The sequence below is a fragment of the Oncorhynchus masou genome, chromosome 19 (assembly GCF_036934945.1).
Source record: "Oncorhynchus masou masou isolate Uvic2021 chromosome 19, UVic_Omas_1.1, whole genome shotgun sequence".
NCBI lineage: Eukaryota > Metazoa > Chordata > Actinopteri > Salmoniformes > Salmonidae > Oncorhynchus > Oncorhynchus masou.
Genome location: NC_088230.1, coordinates 41,033,582 through 41,054,472, shown reverse-complemented (window position 1 = coordinate 41,054,472; position 20,891 = coordinate 41,033,582). Strand labels below are relative to the sequence as shown.

The 20,891-nt window shown below is 46.2% G+C and overlaps 1 protein-coding gene across 1 annotated transcript in view; it reads right to left on the bottom strand.

Annotated features, from left to right (window-relative positions):
* Positions 1–781: 781 nt before the first annotated feature.
* The window catches only part of phip (pleckstrin homology domain interacting protein), a 140,190-nt gene continuing 120,080 nt past the window's right edge, over positions 782–20,891 (bottom strand). Inside the window, exons 36-40 of the mRNA XM_064925811.1 lie at positions 14,682–14,849; positions 7,893–8,045; positions 6,820–7,361; positions 5,294–5,523; positions 782–2,343 (exon numbers count right to left, since the gene is read on the bottom strand). Coding sequence (XP_064781883.1) covers positions 1,616–2,343; positions 5,294–5,523; positions 6,820–7,361; positions 7,893–8,045; positions 14,682–14,849 — 1,821 coding nt within the window. The 3' untranslated portion in view covers positions 782–1,615. The remainder of the gene's footprint in view (positions 2,344–5,293; positions 5,524–6,819; positions 7,362–7,892; positions 8,046–14,681; positions 14,850–20,891) is intronic.

Genomic DNA, 20,891 nt, shown 5'->3' with positions numbered 1-20,891 from the left:
AGATAAATGAACAAGCCTACAGTCTAACATATCTAATCAGATAAATGAACATACAGTATCTATCTAGTCAGATAAATGAACAAGCCTACAGTCTATAGCCAGATAACATATAGTATCTAGTCTGATAAATGAACAAGCCTATAGCCAGATAACATACAGTAGGACAACTCATATTCTGTTCTTCTGAAATATAATGTTTCTATAGACTTAAAATAAATAATGGCTTTATTGTGATGGTGTATATTACATTTATTTATTAGACTTTTAAATGTAGATGTCCCGAAGGCGCGCATCAGCGGCTTGTTCAGAGGCTAAATGTATTTATGTTAATTAACTGTTCATTATCATGAGACCGAGAGTCTTTTTCCATGTGGACGAAACATCATGCCGCCTCAGCCTTCGGGAGGATGTGATCACCTTACAAACTGGACAACAGGGTTAAAGACATAGCCTGGGTACCAGTCTGTTTGTGCCATCAAGCCACTCCTTGCCTCTCAGTCATACCAAGGAGATGACGGGATAGCCCAAACCAATCCGAGACCAGGCTAACCTCTGAATCTTCAACTGAACAACAATATCTGGCCTATAGTACAGACAGATGACAACGTCTCTTATCAAGAATACACTCTGATATCAACTACCATCAAACTGTATGACGTCACTTGTTGTCCACTAAACTACACAGATCTCTCTCTCCCTCTCTCACACACACCAACCCACCCAACCCAACCCACACCAACCCACACACACCAACCCACCCACACCAACCCACCCACCCACACACAGGTAAACCCCACAGAAAGGCACCAGGTATTGCTAATGATGAGGACTGTCTTTCATACAGACACAACCTTCAATCCGCTCTCTCTCTCTCTCTGGATAGAACCACCACACAACTCACTATGATACACACTCGCTACCCATTTGGTGTTATGCACACACACATGCAAACATGAACACACATTGAGACGGCCAGAGAGAACTGTCAGAAAGGACAAGCAGAGAGACAGTCAGAGAGACAGTCAGAGAGAACAGTCAGAGAGACAGTCAGAGAGAACAGTCAGAGAGACAGTCAGAGAGACAGTCAGAGAGACAGTCAGAGAGAACAGTCAGAGAGACAGTCAGAGAGAACAGTCAGAGAGAACAGTCAGAGAGACAGTCAGAGAGACAGTCAGAGAGACAGTCAGAGAGACAGTCAGAGAGAACAGTCAGAGAGCAGAGTCAGTCTACAGTCCTGTTGACCACATAAGGAGACACAGGAAGCTTTTACAGTGTCTGTATGTGTGTGTATCCATGGTCATGTGGTTGTCTGTCCAGAAGACGAGTCAAACCCCACAGGAGACCAGGTGTTTGTGGGAGAGTCAACCAATGAGAGAGGACCTTCAGGCTGGTCTACGGTGTGGAGGGGAGAGTATGGACACAGGGACGGGGAGACACCAGGAGCAGCCTGCTCTACAACATGGCGTAGTCAGACGAACCAATCTTCTCCTCTGGTCTGGAAGTGGGGGGTTGTCTTTGTTACCAGCCCAAAGTAAATGCATGGTTGTCGTGGTTACCAGGGTGTGGTTGTTGTGGAACCATCCCATAATAATGACGGTGTGTTTGGTTGTCATGGTTACCAGCCGATGAGGTTGGCCTTGGCCTTGTCTGTGAGCTTGCGGACACGCCCCTTGGAGGAAGTGCCGAAGGTGAGGGAGGAGTCTTCAACCAGGAGTTGTCTCTGCTCCTCCTCCTCTGAGTCCTCCTCCGTGTAGTATGCCGTCCGTCGGCCCCGGTTACGCGTACGCATCGATCCCGCTGACCCCTCCCCTTCCTGTTCCGCCTCCTCCTCTTCATCGTCGTTTTCTTCCTGTGGCGATGCCCTCACGCGCTGTGATTGTTGCAGATACTGGGCAGGGGGAGTCATCTCGTCGTTGATTCGCCGGCTGCTCCTCCTCAAAGGGGAAGGGGAGGGGTCGGGGCTGGAAGGGGGAGGGGCTATCTCTGTCCTGACCAGTCTTGGCCTACCGCGGCGCCGTGGAGTTCCTGGAAGTCCGGCCCCCGACAGCACAGACGCTTCCTGGGTAGAGGAAGTCCCGCCCTCGTCGCCTGTGGATTGGTTGAGCTTGTCCTCTGGGGTGGAGCTTCGCCGGAGGCCCCTCCTCATGGCCTCTAGTTCCTGTTTGGACTTCCTGCCTCTCTTCCTGCCGGGAGGGCGACCTTTGGGGGCAGGGCTAGGACTGGGTTCAGGGGTCACTGCTCTGGGTCTCCGTCCCCTCCGACCTGCAGACACGCCCACTGTCTCCTGACTACTGTGGCCATTCAGGTGGGCAGTAGCCTGGGGTGAGGGGCTACGAGGGGAGGCTGGGGGGAGAGAGAGATTGTGAGTTAAATCAACCAATCAGTCGTATGTGTACTATTTACCTGCAGTGTTATATGTCCTGTCCTGTATGTTGTAGAGGGGGGGGGTCTGTCCTGTATGTTGTAGAGGGTGAGGGGGGGTCTGTCCTGTATGTTGTAGAGGGGGGGGGGGGTCTGTCCTGTATGTTGTAGAGGGTGAGGGGGGGTCTGTCCTGTATGTTGTAGAGGGGGGGGGTCTGTCCTGTATGTTGTAGAGGGTGAGGGGGGGGGTCTGTCCTGTATGTTGTAGAGGGGGGGTCTGTCCTGTATGTTGTAGAGGGGGGGGGTCTGTCCTGTATGTTGTAGAGGCGGGGGGTCTGTCCTGTATGTTGTAGAGGGGGGGGGGGTCTGTCCTGTATGTTGTAGAGGGTGAGGGGGGTCTGTCCTGTATGTTGTAGAGGGTGAAGGGGGGGGAGTCTGTCCTGTATGTTGTAGAGGGTGAGGGGGGGGGGGGTCTGTCCTGTATGTTGTAGAGGGTGAGGGGGGGGGGTCTGTCCTGTATGTTGTAGAGGGTGAAGGGGGGAGTCTGTCCTGTATGTTGTAGAGGGTGAGGGGGGGGGTCTGTCCTGTATGTTGTAGAGGGTGAGGGGGGGGTCTGTCCTGTATGTTGTAGAGGGTGAAGGGGGGGGTCTGTCCTGTTGTATGTTGTAGAGGGTGAGGGGGGGGTCTGTCCTGTATGTTGTAGAGGGTGAGGGGGGGGGGGGTCTGTCCTGTATGTTGTAGGGGGGGGGTCTGTCATGTATGTTGTAGAGGGGGGTCTGTCATGTATGTTGTAGAGGGTGAGGGGGGGGGGTCTGTCCTGTATGTTGTAGAGGGGGGGTCTGTCATGTATGTTGTAGAGGGTGAGGGGGGGGTCTGTCCTGTATGTTGTAGAGGGGGGGTCTGTCCTGTATGTTGTAGAGGGGGGGGGGGGGTCTGTCCTGTATGTTGTAGAGGGTGAGGGGGGTCTGTCATGTATGTTGTAGAGGGGGGGGTCTGTCCTGTATGTTGTAGAGGGGGGTCTGTCCTGTATGTTGTAGAGGGTGAGGGGGGGGTCTGTCATGTATGTTGTAGAGGGTGAGGGGGGGGTCTGTCATGTATGTTGTAGAGGGGGGGGTCTGTCCTGTATGTTGTAGAGGGTGAGGGAGGGGGTCTGTCCTGTATGTTGTAGAGGGGGGGGGGGGTCTGTCCTGTATGTTGTAGAGGGGGGGGGGGGGGGGTGTCCTGTATGTTGTAGAGGGTGAAGGGGGGGGTCTGTCATGTATGTTGTAGAGGGGGGTCTGTCCTGTATGTTGTAGAGGGTGAGGGGGGGAGTCTGTCCTGTATGTTGTAGAGGGTGAGGGGGGGGGGGTCTGTCCTGTATGTTGTAGAGGGTGAGGGGGGGGGGGGTCTGTCCTGTATGTTGTAGAGGGTGAAGGGGGGGGTCTGTCCTGTATGTTGTAGAGGGTGAGGGGGGGGTCTGTCCTGTATGTTGTAGAGGGTGAGGGGGGGGTCTGTCCTGTATGTTGTAGAGGGGGGGGGGGTCTGTCATGTATGTTGTAGAGGGGGGGGTCTGTCATGTATGTTGTAGAGGGTGAGGGGGGGGTCTGTCCTGTATGTTGTAGAGGGGGGGGTCTGTCATGTATGTTGTAGAGGGTGAGGGGGGGGGTCTGTCCTGTATGTTGTAGAGGGGGGTCTGTCCTGTATGTTGTAGAGGGGGGGGGTCTGTCCTGTATGTTGTAGAGGGTGAGGGGGGGGTCTGTCATGTATGTTGTAGAGGGGGGGGTCTGTCCTGTATGTTGTAGAGGGGGGGGGTCTGTCCTGTATGTTGTAGAGGGTGAGGGGGGGGTCTGTCATGTATGTTGTAGAGGGTGAGGGGGGGTCTGTCATGTATGTTGTAGAGGGGGGGGTCTGTCCTGTATGTTGTAGAGCGTGAGGGAGGGGGGTCTGTCCTGTATGTTGTAGAGGGGGGGGTCTGTCCTGTATGTTGTAGAGGGTGAAGGGGGGGGGGTCTGTCATGTATGTTGTAGAGGGGGGGGTCTGTCCTGTATGTTGTAGAGGGGGGGTGTCTGTCCTGTATGTTGTAGAGGGTGAGGGGGGGGTCTGTCATGTATGTTGTAGAGGGTGAGGGGGGGTGTCTGTCCTGTATGGTGTAGAGGGTGAGGGGGGGGGGTCTGTCATGTATGTTGTAGAGGGTGAGGGGGGGGTCTGTCATGTATGTTGTAGAGGGGGGGTGTCTGTCCTGTATGTTGTAGAGGGTGAGGGGGGGGGGGGGGGGCTGTCATGTATGTTGTAGAGGGTGAGGGGGGGGTCTGTCATGTATGTTGTAGAGGGTGAGGGGGGCTGTCATGTATGTTGTAGAGGGGGGGGGGGGGGTCTGTCCTGTATGTTGTAGAGGGGGTCTGTCATGTATGTTGTAGAGGGGGGTCTGTCCTGTATGTTGTAGAGGGTGAGGGGGGTCTTTAATGTATGTTGTAGAGGGGGTCTGTCCTGTATGTTGTAGAGGGTGAGGGGGGGGTCTGTCCTATACATGCTGTATAGGGTGAGGGGGGTCTGTCCTGTATGTTGTAGAGGGTGAGGGGGGGGTCTGTCCTGTATGTTGTAGAGGGTGAGGGGGGGGTCTGTCCTGTATGTTGTAGAGGGTGAGGGGGGGTCTGTCCTGTATGTTGTAGAGGGTGAGGGGGGGTCTGTCCTGTATGTTGTAGAGGGTGAGGGGGGGTCTGTCCTGTATGTTGTAGAGGGTGAGGGGGGTCTGTCCTGTATGTTGTAGAGGGTGAGGGGGGTCTGTCCTGTATGTTGTAGAGGGTGAGGGGGGGTCTGTCATGTATGTTGTAGAGGGTGAGGGGGGGTCTGTCATGTATGTTGTAGAGGGTGAGTGTGTGTGTGTGTGTCTGTAGGTGTGTGCATGTGTGTGTGTGTGTGTGTGTGTGTCGGTGTGTAGGTGTGTTCTCCTCACCTGCAGTGCTGTGCATGTCTGCTGTGGAGGGTGTTTGTGTCCTGGCGCTGCGTGTTCGTCCGGGGATCTGTTGTTCTGCCTTCCCATTGAGGAGGGGGAGGGGCTGTCGAATGGGGAGGGTCTGTCTCAAGGAGGGGGGGCGCTGTGGGGCTGCAGCTGGAGCCGTGGGTGGGGCCAAGGAATCTAGTCTGGATACACCCCTCGATGACACACGCTTCTTCCTCTCTGGGCTGAAGGAGGGAGATAGAACGTTAAAGATCAAAGACCAATCATAAGGCTCTAACACTCTGATGCTCGGTCAGGTTAACCAATCACAAGGCTCTAACAGCCTGATGCTAGGTCAGGTTAACCAATCACAAGGTGCTAACACTCTAATGCTAGGTCAGATTAACCTCTCTTGGGTAGGGGGCAGTATTTTCACGTCCGGATGAAAAGCGTCCCCAAAGTAAACTGCCTGTTACTCAGGCCCAGAAGCTAGGATATGCATATAATTGGTAGATTTGGATAGGAAACACTCTAGTTTCTTTTAAAATTATGTCTGTGGGTATAACAGAACTGATATGGCAGGAAAAACCCAGAGGACAAACCATCCCCCCCAAAAGAATTGAGCCTACTACTGTTTTCAATTTGCTGTCACTTATATTATAAGGTGAAAGCCTCCCAGATTGTAGTTCCTAGGGCTTCCACTAGATGTCAACAGTCAATGGTTTTTGGAAAAATGGGCCATAAATTGTAGTTTTTCTAGGGGGCTCCCATTGTGGCTGTAGTGTTTCCAAGCGCATGGAAGAGAGCGCGTTCTTTGGTATTTTTCTCTGGTAAAGACAATAACGATTCTCCATCTTAAATTGTAAAGTTTATTTACGTATTAGGGTACCTAAGGTTTGATTATAAACGTCGTTTGGAAAAGTTTATTAGTATCGTTTGGGATTAATTTTGGATGCATTTTGGGAAATTGGGTGGGTTATTGAAACACTCCAGCGAAACTGAGTTTTTATGGATATAAAGAAGGACCTTATCGAACAAAGGACCATTTGTGATATAACTGGGACCTTTTGGAGTGCCAACAGAAGAAGATCTTCAAAGGTAAGGCATTTATTATATCGCTATTTCTGACTTTTGGGTTGTACCTGCCTGGTTGAAATATGTTTTTCATGGTTTTGTATGCGGGGTGCTGTCCTCAGGTAATCAAATGGTGTGCTTTCGCCGTAAAGCCTTTTTGAAATCTGACACAGCGGCTGGATTAACCAGAAGTTAAGCTTTATTTTGATGCATTACACTTGTGATTTTATGAAAGTTTAATATTTATAATTCTGTAGTTTGAATTTCGCGCTTTGCAATTTCACCGGATGTTGGCCAGGTGGTACGCTATTGTCCCACCTGCCCATAAGAAGTTCACAAGGCTCTAACACACTGATGCTAGGTCAGATTAACCAATCACAAGGCTCTAACACAATGATGCTAGGTCAGATTAACCAATCACAAGGATCTAACACTCTGATGCTAGGTCAGGTTAGCCAATCAGGTACCTTGAGGCAGCGCTGCTGGAGGGAGAGTCACTCCTCCTCCTCTTCATAGCTTGTCTGGTCTGTCTTTCGGTTTGTCTTTCCGCCACGTGTCTGGTCTGTCTTTCGGTTTGTCTTTCCGCCACGTGTCTGGTCTGTCTTTCGGTTTGTCTTTCCGCCACGTGTCTGGTCTGTCTGTCGGTTTGTCTTTCCGCCACGTGTCTGGTCTGTCTGTCAGTTTGTCTTTCCGCCACGTGTCTGGTCTGTCTGTCGGTTTGTCTTTCCGCCACGTGTCTGGTCTGTCTGTCGGTTTGTCTTTCCGCCACGTGTCTGGTCTGTCTGTCGGTTTGTCTTTCCGCCACGTGTCTGGTCTGTCTGTCGGTTTGTCTTTCCGCCACGTGTCTGGTCTGTCTGTCGGTTTGTCTTTCCGCCACGTGTCTGGTCTGTCTGTCTGCTCTATGTCTCGTCTTTCTGTCCGTCTGTCCATGAATGGCTTTGTAGTCAGCCAGGATGGAGTTGACATGTTCCTCAAACAACGCAGACAGACGGAGACTCATACTGTAGATCTACACATGAATAAGAGTGTATTAACAGGTTAATAACATGAATAAGAGTGTATTAACATGTTAATAACATGAATAAGAGTGTATTAACATGTTAATAACATGAATAAGAGTGTATAAACAGGTTAATAACATGAATAAGAGTGTATTAACATGTTAATAACATGAATAAGAGTGTATTAACATGTTAATAACATGAATAAGAGTGTATTAACAGGTTAATAACATGAATAAGAGTGTATTAACATGTTAATAACATGAATAAGAGTGTATTAACATGTTAATAACATGAATAAGAGTGTATTAACATGTTATAGAAATGAAAAGGGTTATGAACATCACGTTATGAACATCAATTTGAGTGTATTACCTTGTTATGAACATGAATACGAGTGTAATAACATGTTCTAAATATGAATAGTAAGTGTATTAACATGTTCTAAATATGAATAGTAAGTGTATTAACATGTTCTAAATATGAATAGTAAGTGTATTAACATGTTCTAAATATGAATAGTAAGTGTAACAGCTCACCCGGGACTTCTTGCTGGGTGTGTAAGCTTTAGAGTTGCTGAAGATGAGCCGTACGTCCTGGTAGAGTTCCAGGGGAGAGGTGTACTCCCCCGATCTTAGCATCCCCCTCACCGTCCCAAAGTCCATGGGGGTGTCCACGATGTCCAGATAGTCCTGAGGGTCAGGTGGACAGACCAGGTTATACAGACAGACAGGCTAGAGATAGACCAGGTTATACAGACAGACAGGTTAGAGACAGACCAGGTTAGAGAGAGACCAGGTTATACAGACAGACAGGTTAGAGACAGACCAGGTTAGAGAGAGACCAGGTTATACAGACAGACAGGTTAGAGACAGACCAGGTTAGAGAGAGACCAGGTTATACAGACAGACAGGTTAGAGACAGACCAGGTTAGAGATAGACCAGGTTATACAGACAGACAGGTTAGAGACAGACCAGGTTAGAGATAGACCAGGTTATACAGACAGACAGGTTAGAGACAGACCAGGTTAGAGAGAGACCAGGTTATACAGACAGACAGGTTAGAGACAGACCAGGTTAGAGAGAGACCAGGTTATACAGACAGACAGGTTAGAGACAGACCAGGTTAGAGAGAGACCAGGTTATACAGACAGACAGGTTAGAGACAGACCAGGTTAGAGAGAGACCAGGTTATACAGACAGACAGGTTAGAGACAGACCAGGTTAGAGAGAGACCAGGTTATACAGACAGACAGGTTAGAGACAGACCAGGTTAGAGAGAGACCAGGTTATACAGACAGACAGGTTAGAGACAGACCAGGTTAGAGATAGACCAGGTTATACAGACAGACAGGTTAGAGACAGACCAGGTTATACAGACAGACAGGTTAGAGACAGACCAGGTTAGAGAGAGACCAGGTTATACAGACAGACAGGTTAGAGACAGACCAGGTTAGAGATAGACCAGGTTATATATATAAACAGTGCCATCAGTAAGTATTCAGACCATTTAACTTCTTCTAAATATTGTTAGGTTTACAGCATGGTTCTAAAATTGCTTAAATAGTTTTTTTCCCCTCATGAATCTACACACAATACCCCATAATGACGTCATAATACCCCACAATGACAAAGTTAAAATAGCTTAACATTTTTTTTTGCTAATTTATTTTAAAAAATATCACATTTACATGAGTATTCAGACCCTTTACTCAGTAACCTTGTTGAAGCACCTTTGGCAGCGATTGCAGCCTCGAGTTTGTATGACGCTACAAGCTTGGCACCTCTGTATTTGGCTTGGCTGTGTGCTTTGGGTCGTTGTCCTGTTGGAAGGTGAACCTTCGTCCCAGTCTGAGGTCCTGAGTGCCCTCAAGCAGGTTTGTATCAAGAATCTCTCTGTACTTTGCTCTGTTCATCTTTACCTTGATCCTGACTAGTCTCCCAGTCCCTGCCACTGAAAAACATCCCCATAACATGATGCTGCCACCACCATGCTTCACCGTAGGGATAGTGCCAGGTTTCCTCCAGATGTGACGCGTGGCATTCAGGCCAAAGAGTTGAATCATGGTTTCATCAGACCAGAGAAACTTGTTTCTCATGGTCTGAGAGTCTTTAGGTGCCTTTTGGCAAACTCCAAGCGGGCTATCATGTGCCTTTTCCTGTGGAGTGTCTTCTGTCTGGCCACTCTACCATAAAGGCCTGATTGGTGGAGTGCTGCAGAGGTGGTTGTCCTTCTGGAATGTTCTCCCATCTCCACAGAGGAACTCTGGAGCTCTCTCAGAGTGACCATCGGGTTCTTGGTCACCACCCTGACCAAGGCCCTTCTCCCACGATTGCTCAGTTTAACCGGGCGGCCAGAGTCTTGGTGGTTCCAAACTTCTTCAATTTAAGAATGACGGAGGCCACTGTTGACAGCACCGTCAACTGTGGGACCTTCTATAAACAGGTGTGTGCTTTTCCAAATCATGTCCAATCAATTTAATTTACCACAGGTGGACTCCAATCAAGTTGTAGAAACATCTCAAGGATGATCAATGGAAACAGGAAGCACCTGAGCACAATTTCAAGTCTCATAGCAAAGGGTCTGACGTAAATAATGTATGTTTTAATTTTAAATAAATCTGCAAAAATTAGCAAAATCCTGTTTTCGCTTTGTCATTATGGGGTATGGTGATGTCATTATGGGTATTGTGATGTCATTATGGGGTATTGTGATGTCATTATGGGTTATTGTGTGTAGGTTGCTGAGAATTTGTTTTATTTATTCAATTTTAGAATAAGGCTGTAACATAACAAAATAGGTGTAAAAAGTCAAGGGGTCTGAATACTTTCCGAATGCACTGTATATATATATATATATATATACAGTGCCTTGCGAAAGTATTTGGCCCACTTGAACTTTGCGACCTTTTGCCACATTTCAGGCTTCAAAAATAAAGATATAGAACTGTATTTGTTTGTGAAGAATTAACAACAAGTGGGACACAATCATGAAGTGGAATTACATTTATTGGATATTTCAAACTTTTTTAACAAATCAAAAACTGAAAAATTGGGCGTGCAAAATTATTCAGCCTCCTTAAGTTAATACTTTGTAGCGCCACCTATTGCTGCGATTACAGCTGTAAGTCGCTTGGGGTATGTCTCTATCAGTTTTGCACATCGAGAGACTGAAATTTTCTCCCATTCCTCCTTGCAAAACAGCTCGAGCACAGTGAGGTTGGATGGAGAGCATTTGTGAACAGCAGTTTTCAGTTCTTTCCACAGATTCTCGATTGGATTCAGGTCTGAACTTTCACTTGGCCATTCTAACACCTGGATATGTTTATTTTTGAACCATTCCATTGTAGATTTTGCTTTATGTTTTGGATCATTGTCATGTTGGAAGACAAATCTCCGTCCCAGTCTCAGGTCTTTTGCAGACTCCATCAGGTTTTCTTCCAGATTGGTCCTGTATTTGGCTCCATCCATCTTCCCATCAATTTTAACCATCTTCCCTGTCCATGCTGAAGAAAAGCAGGCCCAAACCATGATGCTGCCACCACCATGTTTGACAGTGGGAATGGTGTGGTCAGGGTGATGAGCTGTGTTGCTTTTACGCCAAACATAACGTTTTGCATTGTTGCCAAAAAGTTCAATTTTGGTTTCATCTGACCAGAGCACCTTCTTCCACATGTTTGGTGTGTCTCCCAGGTGGCTTGTGGCAAACTTTAAACAACACTTTTTACGGATATCTTTAAGAAATGGCTTTCTTCTTGCCACTCTTCCATAAAGGCCAGATTTGTGCAATATACGACTGATTGCTGTCCTATGGACAGAGTCTCCCACCTCAGCTGTAGATCTCTGCAGTTCATCCAGAGTGATCATGGGCCTCTTGGCTGCATCTCTGATCGGTCTTCTTCTTGTATGAGCTGAAAATTTAGAGGGACGGCCAGGTCTTGGTAGATTTGCAGTGGTCTGATACTCCTTCCATTTCAATATTATCGCTTGCACAGTGCTCCTTGGGATGTTTAAAGCTTGGGAAATATTTCTGTATCCAAATCCGGCTTTAAACTTCTTCACAACAGTATCTCGGACCTGCCTGGTGTGTTCCTTGTTCTTCATGATGCTCTCTACGCTTTTAACGGACCTCTGAGACTATCACAGTGCAGGTGCATTTATACGGAGACTTGATTACACACAGGTGGATTGTATTTATCATCATTAGTCATTTAGGTCAACATTGGATCATTCAGAGATCCTCACTGAACTTCTGGAGAGAGTTTGCTGCACTGAAAGTAAAGGGGCTGAATAATTTTGCACGCCCAATTTTTCAGTTTTTGATTTGTTAAAAAAGTTTGAAATATCCAATAAATGTCGTTCCACTTCATGATTGTGTCCCACTTGTTGTTGATTCTTCACAAAAAAATACAGTTTTATATCTTTATGTTTGAAGCCTGAAATGTGGCAAAAGGTCGCAAAGTTCAAGGGGGCCGAATACTTTCGCAAGGCACTGTATATAGTTGTTGTTGCTAGGTAGCATTAGTTAGAGCTAATCGGCTGTAACAAAATGACGGTATTTTCCTATATTCTCCTTCTTTTTAACATGTTTTCAGCACTTTTATTTCCATGACTGATCAAAACTCATTTTCTCATGCTCCTTATTGAAGGAGACTTATAGTGAGTAATATGTTTGGAACATCGAAGAGCAATAAAATCCCAGTACCGAAACACAATACATATAATCATGAGAATACATATTGTATCGCACCTAAGCATCATGATAATATTGTGTCATGAGGTCGCTGGCAATGCCCAGCCCTAATAGACAGTCAAACTAGGTAGATAGGTGAGGTGGGAGAGACAGGTAAGAGGCAGATAGACGAGTAGACAGTCAGATAGACCATTCATCAGAGAGGTGAGACAGGCATTTAAAGAGGTGAGACAGTTGAGTAGAGGGGAGACAGGTATGTAAAGAGGTGAGACAGTTGATCAGAGAGGTGAGACAGGTATGTAATGTGGTGAGACAAGTATGTAAAGAGGTGAGACAGGTATATAAAGAGGTGAGACAGGTATGTAAAGAAGTGAGACAGGTATGTAAAGAAGTGAGACAGGTATGTAAAGTGGTGAGACAGGTATGTAAAGTGGTGAGACAGGTATGTAAATAGGTGAGACAGGTATGCAAAGTGGTGAGACAGTTGAGTAAAGAGTTGAGACAGGTATGTAAAGTGGTGAGACAGGTATTTAAAGAGGTGAGACAGGTATGTAAAGAGGTGAGACAGGTATGTAAAGAGGTGAGACAAGTATGTAAAGAGTTGAGACAGGTATGTAAAGAGGTATGACAGGTATGAAAAGTGGTGAGACAGATATGTAAAGAGGTGAGACAGGTATGTAAAGTGGTGAGACAGGTATTTAAAGAGGTGAGACAGGTATGTAAAGAGGTGAGACAGGTATGTAAAGTGGTGAGACAGGTAGTTAAAGAGGTGAGACAAGTATGTAAAGAGTTGAGACAGGTATGTAAAGAGGTAGGACAGGTATGTAAAGAGGTGAGACAGGTATGTAAAGTGGTGAGACAGGTATTTAAAGAGGTGAGACAGGTATGTAAAGTGGTGAGACATGCGTTTAAAGAGGTGAGACAGGTATGTAAAGAGGTGAGACAGGTATGTAAAGAGGTAGGACAGGTATGTAAAGTGGTGAGACAGATATGTAAAGAGGTGAGACAGGTATGTAAAGAGGTGAGACAGGTATGTAAAGTGGTGAGACAGGTATTTAAAGAGGTGAGACAGGTATGTAAAGTGGTGAGACATGCGTTTAAAGAGGTGAGACAGGTATGTAAAGAGGTGAGACAGGTATGTAAAGAGGTAGGACAGGTATGTAAAGTGGTGAGACAGATATGTAAAGAGGTGAGACAGGTATGTAAAGTGGTGAGACAGGTATTTAAAGAGGTGAGACAGGTATGTAAAGAGGTGAGACAGGTATGTAAAGTGGTGAGACAGGTATTTAAAGAGGTAAGACAGGTATGTAAAGTGGTGAGACATGCGTTTAAAGAGGTGAGACAGGTATGTAAAGAGGTGAGACAAATATGTAAAGAGTTGAGACAGGTATGTAAAGAGGTAGGACAGGTATGTAAAGTGGTGAGACAGATATGTAAAGTGGTGAGACAGGTATTTAAAGAGGTGAGACAGATATGTAAAGAAGTGAGACAGGTATGTTTAAGTGGTGAGACAGGTATGTAAAGAATTGAGACAGGTATGTAAAGAGGTAGGACAGGTATGTAAAGTGGTGAGACAGATATGTAAAGAGGTGAGACAGGTATGTAAAGTGGTGAGACAGGTATGTAAAGAATTGAGACAGGTATGTAAAGAGGTGGGACAGGTATGTAAAGTGGTGAGACAGATATGTAAAGAGGTGAGACGGGTATGTAAAGTGGTGAGACAGGTATTTAAAGAGGTGAGACAGGTATGTAAAGAGGTGAGACAGGTATGTAAAGTGGTGAGACATGTATTTAAAGAGGTGAGACAGGTATGTAAAGTGGTGAGACATGCATTTAAAGAGGTGAGACAGGTATGTAAAGAGGTGAGACAGGTATGTAAAGAGGTGAGACAGGTATTTAAAGAGGTGAGACAGATATGTAAAGAAGTGAGACAGGTATGTAAAGTGGTGAGAAAGGTATGTAAAGAATTGAGACAGGTATGTAAAGTGGTGAGACAGGTATGTAAAGAGGCGAGACAGGTATGTAAAGCGGTGAGACGGGTAGGTAAAGAAGTGAGACAGGTATGTAAAGAGGTGAGACAGGTATGTAAAGAAGTGAGACAGGTATGTAAAGAGGTGAGACAGGTATGTAAAGAAGTGAGACAGGTATGTAAAGAGGTGAGACAGGTATGTAAAGAAGTGAGACGGGTATGTAAAGAAGTGAGACAGGTATGTAAAGAGGTGAGACAGGTATGTAAAGCGGTGAGACAGGTAGGTATAGAAGTGAGACGGGTATGTAAAGAAGTGAGACAGGTATGTAAAGAGGTGAGACAGGTATGTAAAGAGGTGAGACAGGTATGTAAAGAAGTGAGACAGGTATGTAAAGAGGTGAGACAGGTATGTAAAGAAGTGAGACAGGTATGTAAAGAAGTGAGACAGGTATGTAAAGAGGTGAGACAGGTATGTAAAGAGGTGAGACAGGTATGTAAAGAGGTGAGACAGGTATGTAAAGAGGTGAGACAGGTGTGTAAAGAAGTGAGACAGGTATGTAAAGAGGTGAGACAGGTATGTAAAGAGGTGAGACAGGTATGTAAAGAGGTGAGACAGGTATGTAAAGAGTTGAGACAGGTATGTAAAGAAGTGAGACAGGTATTTACGGGGTACTGTTCCAGGTCGACAGGTTGTCTGAAGGGTTCTGAGTCTTCACACTGGAAGAGCAGGTCTATCAGCTCCTTGCTGCGCCCCCGCCAGGCCTGGGGGTCTAAGGGCCGGCCTCGCCTTACACCACCGCCACGCTGCAGCTGCTGCAGACCAACGCCACGACCCTAATACACATCATATCATCAGCACAACTTTGTATTTATCAGCATCTCCAATTAGCTGAGGCTACTCTTCCTGGGGTCCAAACAGGAAACAACAAATAAAATACATAATATTCACGACTGTTCAAAAGTTTGGTGTCACTTAGAAATGTCCTTGTTTTCCATTAAAACATATACGAAATGAGTAGCAAAATGAATAGGAAATATAGGCACGACGTTGAAAAAGTTATAAATAATGATTTTTATTTTTTAAGAATAATTGTGTCCTTCAAACTTTGTTTTAGTCAAAGAATGTTCCATTTGCAGCAATTACAGCCTTGCAGACCTTTGGCGTTCTAGTTGTCAATTTGTTGAGGTGATCTGAAGAGATTTCACCCCATGCTTCCTGAAGCACCTCCCACTAGTTGGATTGGCTTGATGGGCACGTCTTACTTACCATACGGTCAAGCTGCTCCCACAACAGCTCAATAGGGTTGAGATCCGGTGACTCTGCTGGCCACTCCATTATAGACAGAATACCAGCTGACTGCTTCTTCCCTAAATAGCTCTTGCATAGTTTGGAGCTGTACTTTGGGTCATTGTCCTGTTGTAGGAGGAAATTGGCTCCAATTAAGCACCGTCCAGAGGGTATGTCATGGCGTTGCAAAATGGAGTGATAGCCTTCCTTCTTCAAGATCCCTTTGACCCTGTACAAATCTCCCACTTTATCACCACCAAAGCACCCCCAGACCATCACATTGCCTCCACCATGATTGACAGATGGCGTCAACCAATGTTCTTCTTTGTGATCCTCAAACTTAGATTTGTCTGTCCATAACACTTTTTTACATTCTTCCTCTGTCCAGTGTCTGTGCTCTTTTGCCCATCTTAATCTTTTATTTTTATTGGCCAGTCTGAGATATGGCCTTTTCTTTGCAACTCTGCCTAGAAGGCCAGCATCCCGGAGTCGCCTCTTCACTGTTGGTCGTTGAGACTGGTGTTTTGAGGGTACTATTTAATGAAGCTGCCAGTTGAGGACTTGTGAGGCGTCTGTTTCTCATACACTCTAATGTAATTGTCCTCTTGCTCAGTTGTGCACCGGGGCCTCCCACTCTTCTTTCTATTCTGGTTAGAGCCAGTTTGTGCTGTTCCGTGAAGGGAGTAGTAGACAGCATTGCACGAGATCTTCAGTTTCTTGGCAATTTCTCACATGAAATAGCCTTCATTTCTCAGAACAAGAATAGACTGACGAGTTTCAGAAGAAAGGTCTTTGTTTCCGGCCATTTTGAGCCTGTAATTGAACCCACAAAAAAATGCTGATGCTCAAGATACTCAACTAGTCTAAAAAAGGTCAGTTTTATTGCTTCTTTAATCAGGACAACAGTTTTCAGCTGTGATAACATAATTGCAAAAGGGTTTTCTAATGATCAATTATCCTTTTAAAAGTATAAACTTGGATTAGCTAACACAACTTGCCATTGGAACACAGGAGTGATGGTTGCTGATAATGGGCCTCTGTACTCCTATGTAGATATTCCATAAACAATCTGCTGTTTCCAGCTTTAATAGTCATTTACAACATTAACAATGTCTACACTGCATTTCTGATCAACTTGATCTTATTTTAATGGACAAAACAAGGACATTTCTGTACATAAATATACTTATCCATTACAACTGATCCATTCAGCAGAAGCTCCCATCTAGAGTGAATCTAGTGCATTGATCTTAAGATAGTCACATATCACATACAGTGCATTTGGAAACTATTCAGACCCCTTGAATTGTTCCACATTACAACCTTATTCTAAAATGTATGAATTCATGTTTTTCCCCTCATCAATCTACACACAATAAGCCATAATTTTCTGCACATTTATAATTGTAAAACAAAAATGAACAATCACATTTACATAAGTATTCACACCCTTTACTCTGTACTTTGTGGAAGCACATTTGGCAGTGATTACAGCCTCAAGTATTTTGGGGTATGACACTACAAGCTTGGCACACCTGTATTTGGGGAGTTTCTCCCATTCTTCTCTGCAGATCCTCTCAAGCTCTGTCAGGTTGGATGGGGAGTGTTGCTGCACAGCTATTTTCAGATCCAGAGATGTTCGATTGGGTTCAAGGATCTCTCTCTGTACTTTGCTCCGTTCATCTTTACCTCGATCCTGACTAGTCCCCCAGTCCCTGTCACTGAAAAACATCCCCACAGCATGATGCTGCCACCACCATGCTTCACTGTAGGGATGGTGGCAGGTTTCAACACAATCCTGCCTCATAGCTCTTCGGACAATTCCTTCAACCTCATGGCTTTGTTTTTGCTCTGACATTCACTGTCAACTGTGGGACCTTATATAGACAGGTGTGTGCCTTTCCATATCATGTCCAATCAATTGAATTTACCAGAGGTGGACTCCAATCAAGTTGTAGAAACATCTCTAGGATGATCAATGGAAACAGGATGCACCTGTGCTCAATTATGATTCTCATAGCAAAAGGGCTGAATACTTAGGTAAATACGGTATTTAAAAAACATTTTTTTTATACATTTGCAAACATTTCAAAAAACCTGTTTTTGCTTTGTCATTATGGGGTACTGTGTGCAGAACGCGGAGATTTTTATTTGATTTAATCAATTTTAGAATAAGGCTGTAACATAACAAAATGTGGAAAGAAGTAAAGGGGTCTGAATACTTTCCGAAGGCACTGTTTATACAAAATGAGGTGGTCACCCCTTCAAATGAGTGGATTTGGCTATTTCAGCTACACACGTTGCTGACAGGTGTATAAATAGGGCACACAGCCATGCAATCTCCATGGACAAACATTGGCAGCAGAATGGCTTCACTGAAGAGCCCAGTGACTGTCAACGTGGCACCGTCATAGGATGTCACCTTTCCAACAAGTCAGTTTGTCAAATTTTTGCCCTGCTAGACTTGTCCCGGTCAACTGTAAGTACTGTTATTGTGAAGTGGAAATGTCTAAGAGCAAAAGAGGCTTAGACATGAAGTGGTAGGCCTCACAAACTCACAGAACTGGACCGCAGAGTGCTGAAGCAGAACAGGACCGCAGAGTGCTGAAACAGAACGGGACCGCAGAGTGCTGAAACAGAACGGGACCGCAGAGTGCTGAAACAGAACGGGACCGCAGAGTGCTGAAACAGAACGGGACCGCAGAGTGCTGAAACAGAACGGGACCGCAGAGTGCTGAAACAGAACGGGACAGCAGAGTGCTGAAACAGAACGGGACCGCAGAGTGCTGAAACAGAACGGGACCGCCCGAGTGCTGAAACAGAACGGGACCGCAGAGCGCTGAAACAGAACGGGACCGCAGAGTGCTGAAACAGAACGGGACCGCCCGAGTGCTGAAACAGAACGGGACCGCAGAGTGCTGAAACAGAACGGGACCGCCCGAGTGCTGAAACAGAACGGGACCGCAGAGTGCTGAAACAGAACGGGACAGCAGAGTGCTGAAACAGAACGGGACCGCCCGAGTGCTGAAACAGAACGGGACCGCCCGAGTGCTGAAACAGAACGGGACCGCCTGAAACAGAACGAGTGCTGAAACAGAATGGGACCGCAGAGCGCTGAAACAGAACGGGACCGCAGAGTGCTGAAACAGAACGGGACCGCAGAGTGCTGAAACAGAACGGGACCGCCCGAGTGCTGAAACAGAACGGGACCGCAGAGTGCTGAAACAGAACGGGACCGCCCGAGTGCTGAAACAGAACGGGACCGCCCGAGTGCTGAAACAGAACGGGACCGCAGAGTGCTGAAACAGAACGGGACCGCAGAGTGCTGAAACAGAACGGGACCGCAGAGTGCTGAAACAGAACGGGACAGCAGAGTGCTGAAACAGAACGGGACCGCCCGAGTGCTGAAACAGAACGGGACCGCCCGAGTGCTGAAACAGAACGGGACAGCAGAGTGCTGAAACAGAACGGGACCGCCCGAGTGCTGAAACAGAACGGGACCGCAGAGTGCTGAAACAGAACGGGACCGCAGAGTGCTGAAACAGAACGGGACCGCCCGAGTGCTGAAACAGAACGGGACCGCAGAGTGCTGAAACAGAACGGGACCGCCCGAGTGCTGAAACAGAACGGGACCGCAGAGTGCTGAAACAGAACGGGACCGCAGAGTGCTGAAACAGAACGGGACCGCAGAGTGCTGAAACAGAACGGGACCGCCCGAGTGCTGAAACAGAACGGGACCGCCCGAGTGCTGAAACAGAACGGGACCGCCCGAGTGCTGAAACAGAACGGGACAGCAGAGTGCTGAAACAGAACGGGACCGCCCGAGTGCCAAAGCGTGTAGCATCTACAAATCATCTGTCAACAGTTGCAACACTCACTACCGCATTCCAAACTGCCTCTGGAAGCAACGTCAGCACAATAAATGCTTGTTGGGAGCTTCAGGAAATGGGTTTCCGTGGCCGAGAAGGCCCACACAAGCCTAAGATCACCATGCGCATTGCCAAGTGTCGGCTGGAGTGGTGTAAAACTCGCTGCCATTGGACTCTGGAGCAGTGGAAACACTCTGGAGGGATGAATCACGCTTCACCATCTGGCAGTCCAGCAGACAAATCTGGGTTTGGCGGATGCCAGGAGAACACTACCTCCCACAATGCATAGTGTCAAGTGTAAAGTTTGGTGGAGGAGAAATAATTGTCTGATGCAGTTTCATGGCTCAGGCCCCTTAGTTTCAGAAACCTTAATGCTACAGCATACAATGACATTCTAGACAATTCTTTGCCTCCAACAGTGTGGCAACAGTTTGGGTAAGGCCCTTTCCTGTTTCAGCATGACAATGCCCCTGTGAAAACGCGAGGTCCATACAGAAGTGGTTTGTTGTGATCGATGTGGAAGAACTTGAATGGCCTGCAAAGAGCCCTGACCTCAACCCCATCGTACACCTTTGGGATGAATTGGAACACTGACTACGAGCCAGGCCTAATCGCCCAACATCAGTGCCCCGACCTCACTAATGCTCTTGAGGCTGAATGGAAGCAAGTCCCTGCAGCAATGATCCAACATCTAGTGGAAAGCCTTTCCAGAAGAGCGGAGGCTGTTATAGCAGCAAAGGGGGGGACCAACTCCATATTAATGCCCATGATTTTGGAATGAGATGTTTGATAAGCTGGTGTCCATATTATTTTGGTCATGTAGTGTATTTCTGGGCAGTGGAATAACCTTTACCTCCCTCCAGCCCTGAGGGCACACTCCTAGGCTTATATTGAAGATGTGGCAAACAGGAGTCACAATTTATTCAGGTTTTCGGTTCCAGGTGGTTTGTCCTTATTTACAGATAGCAATAATTGTTTCACCTCGTCCACAAACATTGTGGAATTCAAAGCTACAGTCTGTCGTTATTTGGTTCGTTGTGTATGAATGTGAAGGCATGTTATGTTATGTCATATTATGATATGGTTATGTCATATTATGATACGGTTATGACATATTATGATACGGTTATGTTATGTCATATTATGATACGGTTATGTTATGTCATATTATGATACGGTTATGTTATGTCATATTATGATACGGTTATGTTATGTCATATTATGATACGGTTATGTTATGTCATATTATGATACGGTTATGTCATATTATGATACGGTTATGTCATATTATGATACAGTTATGTTATGTCTTATTATGATACAGTTATGTCATGTCATTGTTACGGATACAGTTATCCTGTGTGTGTGTGTGTATCCTGTGTGTGTGTTTCTTTTCTCTCCTTCTCCCCTCATAGGTGAAAATCCTCACTCCCCAATCAATCATCAATCAGAAGACACACCTCCTCATATTTCCTAAACCTATCACAGTTCTTTCCCCATGGTTTAAAAACCCCATCATTTGTTTGTTCTAGAGCTCAGCTCAATCTCTCTGTAAATGCCATGTCTGTAGTCTCTGTGTTTCACTCTCGCTTTGTGTCATAATGATCTCTTTTGTTTAAGCACCTCATAGCACTTTGTCATCACCTGTGAGTATTGTTTTTGGTTATGGTGTTTGTGTTTGATTGCTGGTGGAAAAGGGGGAAACCAAGACAAGTCATA